Source organism: Spermophilus citellus (assembly GCF_964194105.1).
Source record: "Spermophilus citellus genome assembly, chromosome: X".
Classification (NCBI taxonomy): domain Eukaryota; kingdom Metazoa; phylum Chordata; class Mammalia; order Rodentia; family Sciuridae; genus Spermophilus; species Spermophilus citellus.
Window position 1 is genome coordinate 22,024,544 of NC_138190.1, and position 17,319 is coordinate 22,041,862.

A 17,319-nucleotide genomic window follows, 5' to 3' on the forward strand; every position below is an offset into this window, starting at 1 on the left:
ATTGTTTAAGATATTCCCCTTGCTCTTTGGTACCGGGGATTGAATCTAAGGGCGACCAACCACTGAGGTATGACCCCCCAGCTCTTCTTATCTTCATTTTGAACCAGGATCTTGATAAGTTGCGGAGGCCAGCTTTGAACTTGAGATCCTCCTGCCTCAGCTGCCCGAGGCCCGGGGATTAAAGATTTGGGCCACTGCCTAGTTCTTAACATATTTCTTTTAAGTAAGGAAGTCACTAGCCATGGGGGCATTTAGCTAACCTTTCACAGTTCTTCCCTTTATCTTCATTTCACACAGCACATGATCTTCAAACCCAAGCGATGACAGGCTCAGGCAAACATTTTTGCTTAAGGAAGATCACTTTTGCTGATAGTTCTGCAGCTGAGTAGAAATAACAGGTTGCCGGCTACGACCTTGCGGGCCTGGAAGAAAACAGTCATCTGAAGATACCGCGAGAGATTATAAGGTATGAAGCCTTCTGAACTTCATCGGCCACCATCCAGTAACTGCCTCAGGCAGATATTTCCGGTTTTCCTTCAGCCTAGCCCGTTGGAATTTTGTTGCCGCTAGGCTATCCGTTCTGTTTAGGGTTGCCTGCCTCCTTCCCGTAGGCCCTAGCAGTCGGCTTTTCCTCATTCCAGCCAACCACTAGAAACATCCTTCAAAATGTCTGATCCCAAGAGCCGCCCAACTGCCTCACCAAACTTAGAAAACAGAAGCCCGTTTGGCGTCTCTGAGGAGATGTCTGGCTCAGAGGCGGAGAGAGATGCCTGTTCAGAGCTCGAAAAGGAGGCCCCAAAATTGATGGCGGAATTGACTGGAGATGGCGATGTCCCTACCCATGTCCGCACAGAAGGTGAAGGAGCAGACCCAGAAAGTTCAAGCAACACCATCGATTTTCACACTGAGGAGGACTTTCACCATTTCCTCAGGAGTGAGGAAAGCCTGTACCATCACCCCCTAGCGGAAGAGGAGGAGACCGAGGAGGAAGATGAAGGACGACAACAGCTTCAGGTATGTGCACAGTACCGGGAGAACAGCTGTGAGGATGAGGATCAGGCCCTGGAGCAGTGGATGACCTCAGAGACATCTCCCCTCCCGCGACCTCACTGGCAAGTCGTTACTGCACTCAGGGAGCGGCAGCTGGGTTCCAGTGCTCGTTTTATATATGAGGCCTGTGGGTCAAGAATCTTTGTGCAGCGTTTCAGCTTCCAATATGGCCTTGAGGGCCATTTAGGTTGTGTGAACACTGTGCATTTCAATCAGCGTGGCACCTGGTTGGCTACTGGTAGTGATGACCTACGGGTGATCGTGTGGGATTGGATAGGGAAGCGGCCAGTACTGGACTTTGAGAGTGGCCACAAAAATAATGTCTTCCAGGCTAAGTTCCTTCCTAATTGTGGTGATTCCATCCTCGCTACGTGTTCCCGTGATGGCCAGGTACGGGTGGCAGAACTATCTGCTCCAACATGTGGGAAGAACAGTAAGTGTGTGGCCAAACATAAGGGAGCTTCTCACAAGTTGGCCCTGGAGCCAGACTCCCCTTTTAAGTTCTTAAGTTCAGGTGAAGATGCCATTGTTTATACCATTGATCTCAGACAAGGGCAGCCAGCTTCAAAAGTGGTGGTAACAAAAGAGAAGGAGAAGAAAGTGGGACTATATTCAATCTCTGTGAATCCCAGCAATACCTACCAGTTTGCAGTGGGTGGACGAGATCAGTTTGTAAGGATTTATGACCAAAGAAAAATTGATGAGAATGAGAACAATGGAGTACTTAAGAAATTCGTTCCTCATCACATGCTCACCTGTGATTTCAAAACAAGTATCACCAGTCTTGTGTACAACCATGATGGCACAGAGCTCCTAGCCAGCTACAGTGATGAAGATATTTACCTCTTCAACTCCTCTGACAGTGATGGAGCTCACTATGTTAAGAGATATAAGGGCCACAGAAATGATGCCACAGTGAAAGGTGTCAATTTCTGTGGCCCCAGAAGTGAGTTTGTGATGAGTGGTAGTGATTGTGGGCACATCTTTCTCTGGGAGAAAGCATCTTGCCAGATCATTCAGATATTGGTGGGAGACAAGGGAGGTACAGTCAATTATCTTGAAGCCCATCCTCACCTACCTGTGATGGCAACTTGTGGTCTGGACCAGGATGTCAAGATATGGGCACCCACAGCTACAGCCTCCACTGAGCTTACTGGGTTAAAGAATGTGCTTAAGCAGAACAAGCAGAAAAGAGATATAGATAACTTGTACGATCCTGACATGTTTGACAGTCACATGCTTTGGTTCCTCACAAGTCACCTTACACAGAAAAATCATTACCAGCACTGGGGAGGTCCTGGCCTTCAGGGCATGAGTGCAGACTTACTTGAGTCTTCCAGCACCTCAGATACATCTGAGGAAGAAGAAAGCCAAGACTGAATGCAGTGCTTGTCATCCTGAGGGATTCAACCCCCCTCAAGCTAGATGCCACCTCAGTGGACTTCAGAATTTAGTTTAAATATAGATTTACCTTTTGTTGGTTCTGTTTTCTATAAGATATGCTAAGAAACATTTTTATTATTTCCTTCCTCTTTCCTTTCTCTTTCCTCCCCCTGCTTCTTTTATGCTCTCTTTACTCATGATCCTTATGTGAATATATAAGTAAATTGGTTACGCCTCTCTTTCTTCCATTTTAGTTCACCTCTAAAATTTCCTAATTCTGGTATCTATCTTCTCATTTCTGACACTATAGAAATTGCCAATTTTAAATATTTAGTAATTTAATGCTGATTAAATTTAAGATCTTCATTTGACCCAAAATTTCAGAAATATGTTTGTGCTTAAGAAATAAAGTTAGATAAACAGTATTTTTCTTCCTTGAATGCTGACGCTTGACCATACATATACCAAACACAATTTGTGTGTGTGTGTGTGTGTGTGTGTGTATTATAGAAAAGGAAATGAGAAGAAAAGGTGGCTAGGTAACTTCCTAACCATATAATTCACCCCCTTAGAATAAATAACTTGGTGTTATCCACATTTTCTGAACACATATATTAATAATATTGAATAATTTGATAAATTTGGTAAAAACTAAATTAAACTTAACCCATATGATATTGTTTATATACTTCTCTTTCAATTTTCTTTGTTTTTTGTTGTTTTGTTTTGTTTTGTTTTTTTGGTTGAAAAATCTCACAGGATCACCTTCCAGTGAGAACTCCTGGGACAACCATCTTCTATAACATGCTAACTAGGAATGTAAGAATTCCTCATAGTTGACATACCATTTAAGTTAACTTACTAATAGCATTGTTGCCATAAAAGATTTTTTAATACTTATAAACATTTGATGTGACCATTAGAAAAATCCTATTAGACATTTGTGCACTGTTTAAAATTCTTGCAATTATTTTTAAGAGATTAAAGTATTTAAAATGTATTTTAGCCATATTTAAAGTAAATTTTGAATGTCCAATTACTATTCAACAATATCCTTTTTTAAAAAAAATTTAGTTGTCAATTTTTCCTTTATTTTACTTATTTATATGCCATGCTGAGAATCGAACCCAGTGCCTCAAACATGCTAGGCAAATGCTCTACCACTGAGCTACAACTCCAGCCCAATAATATCCATTTTTTTACAAATATTTTTAGTTGTAGATGAGTATGACACATTTATTTATTTGTTTGTTTATTTATTTATTTTTATGTGGTGCTGAGGATCAAACCCAGTGCCTCACACCTGCCAGGCGAGTGCTCTACCACTGAGCTACAACCCCAACCCCAATAATATTCATTTTTGTTTTATGTTTTTTTGTATAACTAAATGCATATCACTTTCCTCCAAATACAAACTAAATAACACATCCTTGTTTTCAGACTTTTGTCTAGGGGAAAAAAAAATGATGTAATGAAACATCCCATGACCTGACAATACCTTTCCTCTGGTAATACTTCCTAAAATTGGTATTATCACTCCTGTTTGGGGTCCAAATAGATAAATTCGCATAGTGAGATTAGATTTTGGAATGGATGATATCTTGAGCAAAGTTCCTGTTCACTGAGATTCAAAGTTAGGGACCTGGGGATTTAGCAAGCAGAGAAGCCCCTACTGTCTGCTGTTAGGAAAGGACCTTAATAGTCAACAAAGGGGCACTTACTTAGATAACCCAGTGATTCTGAGCATTGTGTTTTAAAACAGGACATAAAGGGGCTGGGGATGTGGCTCAAGCGCGCTCGCCTGGCATGCGTGCGGCCCGGGTTCGATCCTCAGCACCACATACCAACAAAGATGTTGTGTCCGCCGAGAACTAAATAAAAAAAATAAAATAAAACAGGACATAAAGAGAATTACAAACTATGATCTCAACTTTTGGGCACCCTATGTAACTGGATGGTATGTATATTAGCAATATTAACAAAACATTGAAAAAGCATCATTTGGGATTTCAAGTGACACTGAGTGTCAGAACAATGGCAAAAACCACATTAGTTAAGTAGGTCTTTTTCCACCTGCTGTTTGTGAACAGCTCTTCCTCTGTGGGGAATTCATGCCCTGTCAATTTAGCTAAGCTAAAACTGTTCAGGGTTCCCTGCTTGTATCTCTGGATTGCTTGTGCTATGATGCATTTGGCAAAAGATTTGGAAGGCAAAGGTAACATAGTAGCCATATTTGTTTTATGCTCAGACAGTAGGAACCAGGGCATCAGGTGTTGCTGCAGCTCATGCACATTTTGCTTATATGCTTGCTTACCTTGTTGGTATGGAGTAGCAGCTGGGCCTAAACTACTCTAGCTTACCCTCATATCCTCCTTTAGCATCACCAGCTCCATGAAAAAGAGTGCCTGCTTTTCAGGCTGGAGAGTCATATCAACAGAGCTGGAGGTCGGGGGGCACTGAAAGATCAACATGGATTCCAGTCTGTCTTTGTTGTCCCAGATAACACTCATGGATTCCATTTATCTTTGCTTACTCCACTTTACATCCATCTCTCTATCCTCATTTCCCTACTGATTTCAGGTTCCAGCGTCTGAAGCAAAGACAAACACCGTACTAAGAACTGCTTAAGCAGCTTCCACAACTAAATAAGATACAGACCCTATTATAATTTTGTAAGTCCCTTGTTAAATATATATATATGTTTCTGCTTCTGATTGAAATCTGTGATAAAACATTAATTCTACATACTTTGCTATATTTCAAGTTCTTGAATATTTGCCATTTGGAGGAATTAAGTTCCCTAAAGGATTGTGTGTGCACACACACACAAACATACACCCAAGAGGAGGGAATTATATTGAAGGTACAGTTATGATTATAGGTAAAAGGCAAGTTAGTGAAGTAATGGTTACAATTTTAATTTATGCACATATTGGCCTTATGAGTATATAGAATATAACAATACCTGTCATGAGATGGTGGGCAAAACTAACAATTTTCTCAATTCCATAAGCAGGTGAAACTGCACCTTTAGTTTTAATTTTTCAACACCAATTATTTTCATTCCAACACGAAATGTCTATAGGACAGGTCTGTGTAGGCCCTCATGGCCTTTATGCAATATTATAATTGTCTCCTAATTATGCACAGAATTTAACCACATAAAGTTGTAATAGATGCCAAACTATTCTTTTAAAAAGACATATTTTGGCAGCCATTCCTTAAAAAGACAGGTGTAGAATAGAATAGAAATGGAAAAATATAATGGAGCATAATTACTGAAGGGCAGACCTAAAATTTTTTGGGGAGTCTGAATAATCCAACAGAAACCTTCATTATTGCTGATTCTAAAATCAATGATCCAAATAAGAATGCAGTGAATCCACAGTGGATTTGATTTTAGATATCCTGTGATCAACTCCTATGAACTTCACTATCTTAATTTGTCTCAACTTCAATCTCTTCAAGTAAAACGTGAGGCTTGAAATTTTCAGATTTAGTTCTCATGTCCTTATGGAGCACTTAATATGTATTTGTTTGCTGGTTAGTGAGAGATCATAGAAAAACTTCCTTTGAAAGTTTTCATTAAAAGGGGGTTTGGAAGGTCCCTATCATGCTGCTTCATTCAGAATACAACATATATTATTTCTTCCAAGTTTTAGTAGTCTCTGTTTCTAGCACCATTATATAGGCAATCATGTATGGAAATTAAAGACACATACTGTCAAAAGAATATTCAAGTGTAATTTCTCAGTGGTTATTTATAAAAACCATGTTAAAATTGAGGAAAGAAAACTTAAGTTTAGCGAAGTTAAATGTATTCTCCAAAATCATCAACTAAGAAGGTGGAAAGAAGGGGCTCAAATAGAATTTACAACTAAATTAATCCATAGAATAGTGGTACACTCATCATTGTTTTAGTTCATGACAATCTAGTTTAGTCAATGATAGAAATTGAGAGCCTAATGGCTCAGAGTCTTTTATGACATTTAAAAATTACTTTCCATCTATTAAGGTGGCCATAATCTCACCTTAGACCTCTGTCAGCTATATGAGAAAGCAGAAATGGCAGCCATATTTAAAATGCAAGCCTCTTGAATTGAAATGAAGGTCACTGAAAAAAAAATCAAAGCAAATCAATAACAATGGGTAAAAGAAAACAAATTAAAAATATAAAAACTACATATTGGGATAGGGACAGTATTTCAATTCTCAGCTACATAATAAATCTGGAGGACATTATCTGAAAAGCTTGTTCTTACAAAGCTCTCTCTAGAATCAAATTCAAATAACAACTCATACTGGTTGACTGGCTGTATGGATTATTCCGCTAAAAAACTGTAATGGGCCAGATAATCTAAGGGCTATCTTCCTCATTTGACAGGTATGACCAACACTATGAGGGACTGAGATCCATGAGAAATGAATAAGGGTATTTGCAAAACTTTTAAAAATATGGAAATATGAAAATAAATAAAAATTAACATCATCATATAAACCAAATATTTGAGGAGGGAAGATTTTTTTCCACATGATTTCTCATAGTACTCCCTCTCAACAAAAAATCCCTATGAAAATTTAAGCATTATGTCCCCTTGTGCTTCCATATCTCTGTCACTTTGACTTGACTCTCTTGCTTCCCCTCTTATAAGATCCTTTTGATGACATTGGGTCTACCCAGATAATCCTGGGTAATCTCCACATCCTAAGATCCTTAAATTTCATAACATTTGCTAAGTCAAATTCTCACAGGTTCTGGGGCCACTTCATGAAATTAAGAAAGAGCAACTGTATCTCAAAGGATTAAATTTTAATATATGCTAACTAAAAAAATTTCAACTAGAATATTAGAGAATCTTGGAATGGAATATGGACAATGACAAATGAATCAAACTATATTACAAATGTATGACAAAACCTTACTAAAGCAGGTAGGAGAAAAAGTAACTGACTTAAATAACTAAAGTGGTGTTTTAAAAGGCAACAATAAAACTAGAGCAAATAGGGCTGGGATTGTGGCTCAGTGGTAGAGAGCTCACCTAGCATGTGCGTAGCCCTGGGTTCAATCCTCAGCACCACATAAAAATAAATAAATAAATAAATAAATAGTGTCCAATGACAACTAAAAAATAAATATTAAAAATTAAAAAAATACACTAGAGAGAAGCTAACCAGTTGGTAGGTTTGTTTCTCATTGAAGTTTGGGCTACTATTTTTTAACCTGCTTTTCATGTATCATTGGGTCTGAATAAACCAGTAAATGGATGACAGATGGTGAGAATAAAGTTTCTCATTGTCATAAGAAATTATAGATAAGCAAGGAAGGAAAAGTAGATGAACTCTCCACTTCTGGATTACAGACATCATGTATGATATCATCTATCATGATATCATACATGATAGATGCAGAAATAATTTAGAAATGTGGATATACATCAATTAATGTCTCTACACAAAATTCATAACTCTCTCCACTGAGAGACCCTGGGAGAAGTGACAACTTGGTAGCAACACACATACCCAGAAACCAGATCTTGCTTTCTAATACTAATCTACAATAAAAGGAACCAAGAATCCTTGAAGAAATGGCTGAATATAGGACTAGGGTGGGGAATACAGGAGATGAACCTTGAGCATATTGAAGTGCTAGATGGCAAGCAGGTTTCCAAAGGATGGAAACATATCAAAAGGGTACATAAAACAAAAGAAAAAGTTCCCAAAAGTCAAAGCTAAAGTAATTTGATAAAAAATGTGGTATTAGTTACAACTCAAAGTATAAATTTTTATGAATCTACACTGATATAAATGAATGAATAATTAAGAAAATGGGCAAGAAGTTACAAATCTCCCCACAGAAAAATTTGAAATATCCTAAGTAGATACTCCTTCCAAAGATGGAGGATTATTCCCCTCCCTCTTTGAATGTGGGCTAGATTTAGTGCCTTGCATCCATATAAGTGAGTATAAAAAGGAAAATATAGTCACTTCAGAGTAAAGAATTATGACAAATATGGCTTGACTAAGAAATGTAGATTAATATCACCAGTGATAAATCATATTGATATAATATGCCTACAATATGATACAATGATAAAGACATTCACCTCTACAGTTATTCTTCTCCAAACCACATATAACACCAGTCTAGCCATGATATAAATATCACACAACCCCAAATTGAGAGATATTTTACAAAATGTCTGGCCAGTATTATTCACAATTTCTAAGACCATGGACAACAAGGAAAGAATGAGAAACTATCATAATAATATAAGGAGACATAATGGTGATTGGTTATGTGGTATACAGGAGGAGATCCTGGAACAAAGGACATAGTGGACAAAGTGGTAAATCTGAATGAAACTGAGTTTTAATTAATAGTAGTGAACCAGTGTTAGTTTCTTTGTGTACTTTTTTTTTTTTTTTTTTTTTGGTACTAGTTGTTGGGTGTGTGGGAGATTCCCCCTTCTTGGAGAACATCATGGAATCCTTTACCCCTCCCTCTCCTCTCCAAAGAGCGCCAAGCCAAGAGCGCCAAATTCAAAGGTTTCCTAGACCAATCCTCACAGGACACAGTGTCTGCTCACTGTTCCTGAGTCACCCTGGCAATCAGCACCCACCAAGTCCCCTATGCAACCTTCTTAAGCCAAAGCTTATAAACACACGCTCTCTTCTCTCTCCTCTCTTCCCTCTTTCTCTTCTTTCTCTTTTTCTCTTCTCTTCTCTCTCTACCCTTTCCCTCTCTTCCTCTCTGCCCTCCTCCTCTTCTCTCTCTGCTCTCTGCCTCTCCTTTGGGCAGCCCCCCCAATAAAATCTCTTGGTTGAATCTCCATCTTGGGTGAGTCATTCACCTTTCACTGGGGATTGAACTCAGTGGCACTCGACCACTGAGCCACATCCCCAGCCCTATTTTGTACTTTATTTAGAAACAGGGTCTCACTAAGTGGTTTAGTGCCTCACCATTGCTGAGGCTGGCTTTGAACTCGAGATCCTCCTGTCTACGCCTTCCCAGGCACTGGGATTACAGGTGAGACCCACTGCACCCCACGGTTTCTTAGTCTTAACAACTAAACCAACTATTACAGTTTGGCTACGAGGTGTCCCCTAAAAGCTCATGTATTAATGCAGGGATATCTAGAAGTGAAATGATTGAATTGTGAGAGCCATAACCTAATCAGTCCATCCTAATTTGAACAGGCTGGCTGGGTGGTAATTGTAGGCAAGTGAGGTATTGGCAGGCAGAGGTGAGTCACTGGGGGTGTGTCCTGGAAGTGTACATCTTCCCTGTGGCTCCTTCCACTTCATATCTCTCTCTGCTTCCAGGCTGAGGGGAGCCACTTACCCTAAGTTATTCTGCTTCAGCTTGTACCCACAGCATCTGTGCACTGAGACCTCTGAAATGGTGAGCCTCAAATAAACTCTCCCTTCTCTTAAGTTGTTCTTGTCAGGTATTTTGGTCACAGCAACACAAAAACTGACTACAACACTAAGGTCATGGAAGATGTAAACATTAGGGGGAATTGGTTGAGGGGTATATGAGGACTATTATCTTTGTAATTTTTCCATAAATCTAAAATTCTTCCAAAGTACTGAAAAAAACCTGTTAAATATAAATAATAATAATAATAAACCCTTGGGGGGAAAATCCCTGACTATATAATAATAATGAAATAATAACTCTGATGTTCATCATGTGAGTAGAAATAATTTAGTTCCCTTGGGTTTTGCAGTCTATACTTATTTTGTGATTCGTGCTTAGTAATTTTCATTATTTGTGACCTTTTAAAATGTCCTTTTATTTCACTCTCTATTTTATTCAGTGATGTACTTCTGCTAAGTTACTTCTAATAGAAGTTCAATTAAAAACTGTAAATTGAGGGGCTGCAGTTGTGGCTCAGTGGTGGCATGCCTGCCTGGCATGCATGGGGCACTGGGTTCGATTCTCAGCACCACATACAAATAAATAAAATAAAGGTCCTCAACAACTTTAAACTATTTTTTAAACCCTGTAAATTTTGAAATAAAGATGAAAATTTCAAAGGACAACATTTAGTAAATTCCAAATATAGAGAAAATTTCTTAAAGGGAGACACATTAGCAAACTAAATTGAAGAGTACTTAGTATTTGAGGAGTGTATGAAGTATTCATGCATAGCTTCTTTATTTAAACCATTGATCATTTAACACAGAACTTGCATATTTTTGGAGCATATATTTTTTTTTTCAAAATCTTTAAAATAGAAGTAGAGTGAAAGCCAGAGTTTGTTGAAAGATATATAGGAGAGAATGTAAAAATGGTGAGTGTAAGCAAATCTTTCAAGAAGTTTTGTTATGTAGAGGAACATAAAAATGGAGTGTTAGCTGAAACAAAACAATTAAGGAGGATTGTTACCACCTTTATTTTTCTAAAGATGGAGGCTAACAGAATAAATATGTTGACAGTAAACATCTAGGAATGAGAGGGTAATTAATGAAGTAATGATGTAGGACATAGTGGAAAACTCCCCAATTCAAGCCCTTGAGGAGATAGAATCTAGAAACCAGTGAAAGAATAAACTTTACTAGGATTAAGCCAGATTTTATAACTTCAGAGGCAACTAAATCAACAGGTATGGTAGTAGGAAGATGATTATGGGAAGTCTCATATTATTGCTTTGACTCCCTGTCCAGTAAAATATGAGATAAGGTCATCAGTCTAGACTCCAGTGGGAAGAAGTTTTGTAGTTTTAAAAAGAGTGGAAACTACTGGAACTTATTTTCTCAGAACATAGGAAAGTGAACTTACTAGGGAAATAAATGTACCCTTTTCCAGGAATTTAGAATTTCAAAAATAAAATCATAACTAAAAGAATCTGCCGTGGCCATCACCTTAATGAATGCTATTTGAAATGCAAATGTAGCTTGGAAATGGATTTTAAAAAGATGTACATTAAAACCTTGCTCCACTAGAGTCAGCAGAGGTGCTTTCTCTGATTTAGATAACAGACGTTATCTGGCATTCATGTGCAATGTCAAATCGGTTTCATTTAAGATTCATTTTGTAATTTTAATTTCCATCACAATCTTTATAAAGACTTCTGTTGATTATGCAGACACATGTGCATAGAGAAAGCACTCAGAACTCCAGTGTTATACAAATCTAGGACCTTCTTGGAGTGATCAGGAAAAAAAGCCTTCTGCAGAGTATGATCACAGGCAGCAAAGCTTTAGTACCATTTTAGAAACATAGTTATATTAACACTAGCTCTCAGGCATACTGGCCTAAAGCCTGAGAATCTCTGTAATGAGTATTAGATACTCCATTATGATAAATTAACCATACCAATAGAGTCCAGAACAGTGTGTAAAGAAAAAGTTTGGTAAAACAATCCCCTCAATTTCTGAGTACAGGTGTGTTTTAAAGAAAACAGTGGGGTAATGGGATTGCCATTAAAGGCTAGAACTCTCCACTGAAATCAGAAGTCACATTAGGGCAATTACTATGTTAGATCCAATTGAAGGGCAAAGACAATAAGGCAATTAAGGCAGTTATTCTTATATTTTACCACAGGAATCACATGTGAGCTTTGTGTAAATCATCATTTTGTTAAACTCTCATATTAATTCTACTCATGTATTAACTATATATTATCAGATTGTCTATGTGTTCTATTGTATTGTTTGTAATCAATTATTCTTTAATTTATCCTTTTGCATTATTTAGACCTCTTATTTCTCTCATTGTTTTCCACATTGGCTAGGATCTCCTGAAAAATGGTAATGGTGTTAATATGCATATTAGTTTGTGCCGCAGTCTGGCTGGGCACAAAATAACCGAGCAGCCACAGAGCCTTGTAGGTTCAAACAGCAACCTTTATTCCCGAACTCTCACCAGCACTCTCCACACACGCTCCCCAGGAACCTCTCTCTAACGCCACCCACGCGGCTCGCTGCCCTCACCTTTCAAACATTCCCTCTGGCAAATGCCAGGCGTCATTCTGACCCCTGGCTCTCAACAAGTTTGTACATACCATGGGTAAGTTGTGTATATTAAAATTCACAGATTGAAAATATAAAGATATTTGAATTTTGCACTTAACCACAACCAATATGATAATACAGATATTTCCATCACCCCAGAAAATTTCCTCACACACCATAGCCTCCATCCTGGGTAAACCTGTTATTTTAGCTTCTAGGTTCACAGATTACTTTCACTTGTTCTATAACTTCATATACTTGAAATCATAGTGTGTATTGGGTTATATGTGCATTCTTTCACTCATTGTGATATGCAAATGAACCCCCAAAGGACAATTTCAAGTAAAGTCAGACCCAAATTTCTTACCACCTTTTTCAATTGAATTTACAGAGTTTGCAAGAATTTGAGAGAAGGTTAGGGTATTTTTCCTTCACATAGGAGACTCTAGGGGTCTTTTTTTCCCCTCTTTTTATTAACTTAATCTTTCTAACTGATACATAAAATCATAGAATTTGCACATATTAATGGGATACCATGTAAACATTGTTTGAAACATGAATATATTGCTTATTCTTTAAATTAGGTTAAACATTTATTTCATCAAACATTTGTTATTTCTTTATAGTAAAAAGTTTTGAATTCCTTTCTTCTGGCCTTTTGAAACATACAGATTGTTATTGTTGTCTATAGTTACCCTACCATGTAGCAGCATGCCAGACTTTCTTGTTCCTGTCAGATAATTTACAGTTACACAGTATCTGACTAAAACTTAATTCTGACTGTAACTGCAGGAAGCCATCTATGATTCCTGTATGAACTAACAGACTGTTGGAGCCATTAGGCTGGGAAGCCCAGTCTTGGGAACTCCCAGAAGGAACCCCCTGGTTCGAGAATGCCCAATTCATGTTGGCCCCCTGGTCTAGCTCACAGCTCAAGTTCAAACACAGCCCCAGAGATGGAGTAACCTGCTAGAGCCAAACAGCCTTCTTACTCCCAACCCCTATTCTGTTTTTCCTGAAGAAGCACCTACCAATCCCTTTTGATCTGTAGATCACTTTTGATCTAATCCACTATAAATAAAGCAAGTGCGGGTTCCTTGGTTAGAAGCCTTACCCCTCCAATGGGTTTAACCCATCACTTCCCCCACTCTTTATATTTCTAGTCTTTTGTCTTTATTTCATGGTACTATTTCCATAGCTTTATTTTGCATCCAGCCATCCCTCAGATGGGTACCCATTCCCTCGCCCACATGGGACATAAGCAAGATGTAACTTAGTACCCATTGATCAACCTTTTACTATTCCTTTCTGCCCCATTCTCCCCAGCATCTGGTAACTGAAGGATATAGACACTAGGTCCCAGGGAGGGAACTTCCCTTTGTCCTTTTGGGTCCTCATAATCACAGGACGGTGACTTCATATTATGTTCCTCAATTTGAAGTGGGAGGCAAGCCTGTTAATGCTCTGGGTGATTTCTCCACTAGAGAAAATAAATAATTTGGATTCCTGAACTAGGACAGATGAGGGGTAGTTTTACTCTAATTAACTGGAGACATATTTTTGGTCTTTTTCCTAACAGATGAGGGGAGTCTTATGAGAGTCTAGAGAAGATAGTCTAATTTTTAAGCTAGGAGAGCTCTATCTAGAGAACCTCACAGAGTTTCAGGATCTGGTCACAAAAGACTCTTCCTTCAGGAAACTTGGTTCCTCTAATCAACATTATTTTGTGCCTGCATTTCTCCTGCAGTGAGCAGGTAGTTTACTAAGGAATGTGACATATCCTTCCTCAGAGGCCAGGCAGGGCTTCAGATAAACTGCTTTTTGGAAAAGAAAGCATGTGGGGACCAGCATTTAGTATGCTGTCTCCTCCCTCCATCCTGTTTCTCTCCTCCCCCATCCTGCCTACCTCCTCCCCCATCCTTACATGACTAGTGACAAAAGGTGGGCTACAGGTAGAGTGATCCAAGGGCAGAAAGGAGGCCGCCCAGGGGTACTTCATTAACAACTCCTACAACTACCTGCAGGGAAGAACAATTCCATAGAGGTGGTTACCTTAGTAGCAGGTAGAAAGGGGGAAGTATCCTGAGGATCAACATTTTTTTTTCTTCCTGAATTAGCCCCCATCTTTCTGATGCACTCATTTATTACCTACATTGACTGGATGATAATTGCTCTGGCTGCTTTGAGTTGAGAGGGGGCAACACAAGGAAGCAGTTAGGGTTTCCCTTTTAGGAATATTTTGGTCAGTAGAGGGGTCCGGTCCATGGCAAAAGTCTGGTTCGGAAAGAATGGGTTGTAAAGTCATCTAGGGTGGTGTATGCTTCTATGAGAGGAACAAAAAGACATGAGTACTGGAATGAGATTAATACATAAATGTTGCAGCACCTGGAACATGTCAGTGAATATCATGAAGATGACAGAAACTACTAAACTCTCATCAGATACAAGAGGTACGTTGTTCCCATAACAAGGCCACTTAGGACAAGGGCTTCATTTAGGAATATAAATCTTTAAGGATATTAGTTACCAGAGTTATCAGTAATGTGGGTCATATTTGGGACATGAGACCTTCATGCAATACCAGGGGTAGCCTGGGCCAGCTGCCTTCAGTTGTCCCAAACCTTCCTCTGTCTCACCCATCAAATTTCTCCCACAGAAAAGAAACTGAAGCCAAGTTAGAACAGACATTCCCAACACCTGGGTGAAGGGGAATCCAATCCACCACTTATGACAGGATGGTGGATGATGTTGTGTGCCCTGTGGGTCATTGCTGGGGCACGCACCCCCAAGACACAGCCCCACGCCTGCACTTTCTCCCATGATCCCAGGCAGGGTGGACAAGGGCAGTGGTGACCTTCTGAATAGCCTGGGCCCCACAGTGGACTGGGCCATGCGGGCATCCAGAGAATGGGGAGGTAGATCAGGAAAGAGGATTGGCACATGTGAGCAGGCTGCCACTGGGTGCAGACCCAACAGGGACCCATGTTCTCCCCAACACATAGACTTTGATGTGGGCAGCACTGATGCACAGAAAAAGCTGTACTGCTATTTTGGGGACAGTAAATGAAGAAGAGGGCTGAGGTGTTGGCGAGATTAATTATAGAGCAGAGCTTGGCATAATAAGGGCTTTGAGCAGAGATTAAAAAAAAAAACCTCGGAGGTAGGGAACCTCAGGTCATTTGCCATTTCGTTAGCGGAAATTATCTAAGTCTTGGAGGATTTGGGGGTCAAAGGCCACAAATTCAGAATTTGGGCCATTGACTTAGGTTGCCTAATTTAGATTGTGGCCAGACTGATGGAGGACCCCTGAGGTGTGGGTGAGCAATGAGGCAACCTAAGAGGAAGTTCCATGGAATGAACTGAGTAGTTCCCATGTTGGAGAGGTTTGACCCATGTGACAGTCGAGATCAGGGTGTCCCCCGATATCACCCATCAACCAATAGAGTTCTACCAAAGAATGAGAGGACATACCCCCTACAGGCTTAATGGTGGGAACCCCCTGGGATCTGGACAAGCCAAAGGGGGAGGTCTCAGGCAGGGCACCTTCTCTGAGAGACTGGAAGGGAGATTACCTCTCCAAGGAATGAGAAGGCCTTGTGGGAACAAAATGGCAGAAAGTGGCCTCTGATCTGGAGGTCTCAATGGAGAGAGAAAAAAAAATGGAGATGCCTTGGAATGGGGAGGGGTAAAAAGAACCCTCAAAACATCCCGTTCCTGCTCGGGGAACCAAATGAAAGCACACAAAAGAAAATACAAAAAGGAAAAGAAAATGGAGTGAGACCTCATGGACCAGTGATGCCTCATTCTGTAATGCCAGATTCGTAGGACCCCAATAGACCTCCAGGAGCTGATTCCGATGCAATCACACAAGAATCTTTATTGCAAGATCCAGCCTGGACTCACAACTGTTTCCAATGCAGTGGTCCCGAGGAGTGGGTCCTGGCCCTTTGTTCAGTGAGATTTTATAGGTTTGGGGGGATACTCTATGTGTCACAACATCACACAGCAAATCATTTCAAACAACAACTCAACATTGATTAGCACATTCACCAGCGGGAACAAGTTGGGTAAGAGTGATTGGTTAGTACAAGAGGGGGATTCATTTGAACTGATTGGTTTAATCCATGAGGGGTGTACGTGCTAAACTACATGGTTTCCTAACATGTTATCAATCACTGAGACTACTTGGGGGGGGGGGGGTCATCTGGTATCCCAGGTATTTTCCCTGTCTCATGTTAATTGTTGGTTGCTAGGGGGTTGCTATGGGTCCTCATCTAGCCTGACTGAGTCAGGGACACTGGTGCCTGCAGGTCTCTCCTGTTATTTACAGACAAACAACTCAGCAGGGTGGCTATGTGCCTAGGAATGCTCTGTGGGTTTTTCCAAGGACAAGGGTCATGGCCCCTTCCTCTGGACAGGCCTTGCTCTGAGGTAGAGGCTGGTTTCTCAAAAATGCAGTCATCAGTTTCTCAATGGAATGAACTGAGTAGGAAACACCAGAGGGGCACAACTTAAGGGGTAGTGTGGCCAGCCACTACAAGTTTCTGGGTTTTATAGAGCCTTAGCAGAGCCAGGTCATGGGAGGAGTTTTGGTGGTGGTGAGAAATTAATTTCAGGTGGGGCAGGAGGGCAGGTAGGGAACGAGTAAAGGAAGTTCCCTCCCTGGGTCCTGTAGTCCATATCCTTTAGTAACCACCATTCAAACCTCAACTTTCCATGAGATGTACTTTTTAGATTCCACAAGTGAGAAAATGCATTACTTGTCTTTCTGTGGCTGACTTAGTTCACTTAACTTAATGATCTTTAGTTCTATCCATGTTGTTCTATCCAATTGGCAGGATGTAAGGATGGCCTTAGCCTAAGCAACACCATTTTAAAACTCCATCTTAAAATAAACCTGTAGTCTCACCAGAAAAGACACAGAGT

General features: G+C 39.8%; 1 protein-coding gene across 1 annotated transcript; it reads left to right on the forward strand.

Moving 5' to 3' along the window:
• Positions 1-741: 741 nt before the first annotated feature.
• Positions 742-2,430, forward strand: LOC308639784 (DDB1- and CUL4-associated factor 8-like; the record flags this gene model as incomplete). Its single annotated transcript, XM_081278125.1, has 1 exon — positions 742-2,430. The coding sequence occupies one exon, from the start codon at positions 742-744 to the stop codon at positions 2,428-2,430; it is 1,689 nt and encodes a 562-aa protein (XP_081134251.1).
• Between the last annotated feature and the right edge of the window lie 14,889 nt (positions 2,431-17,319).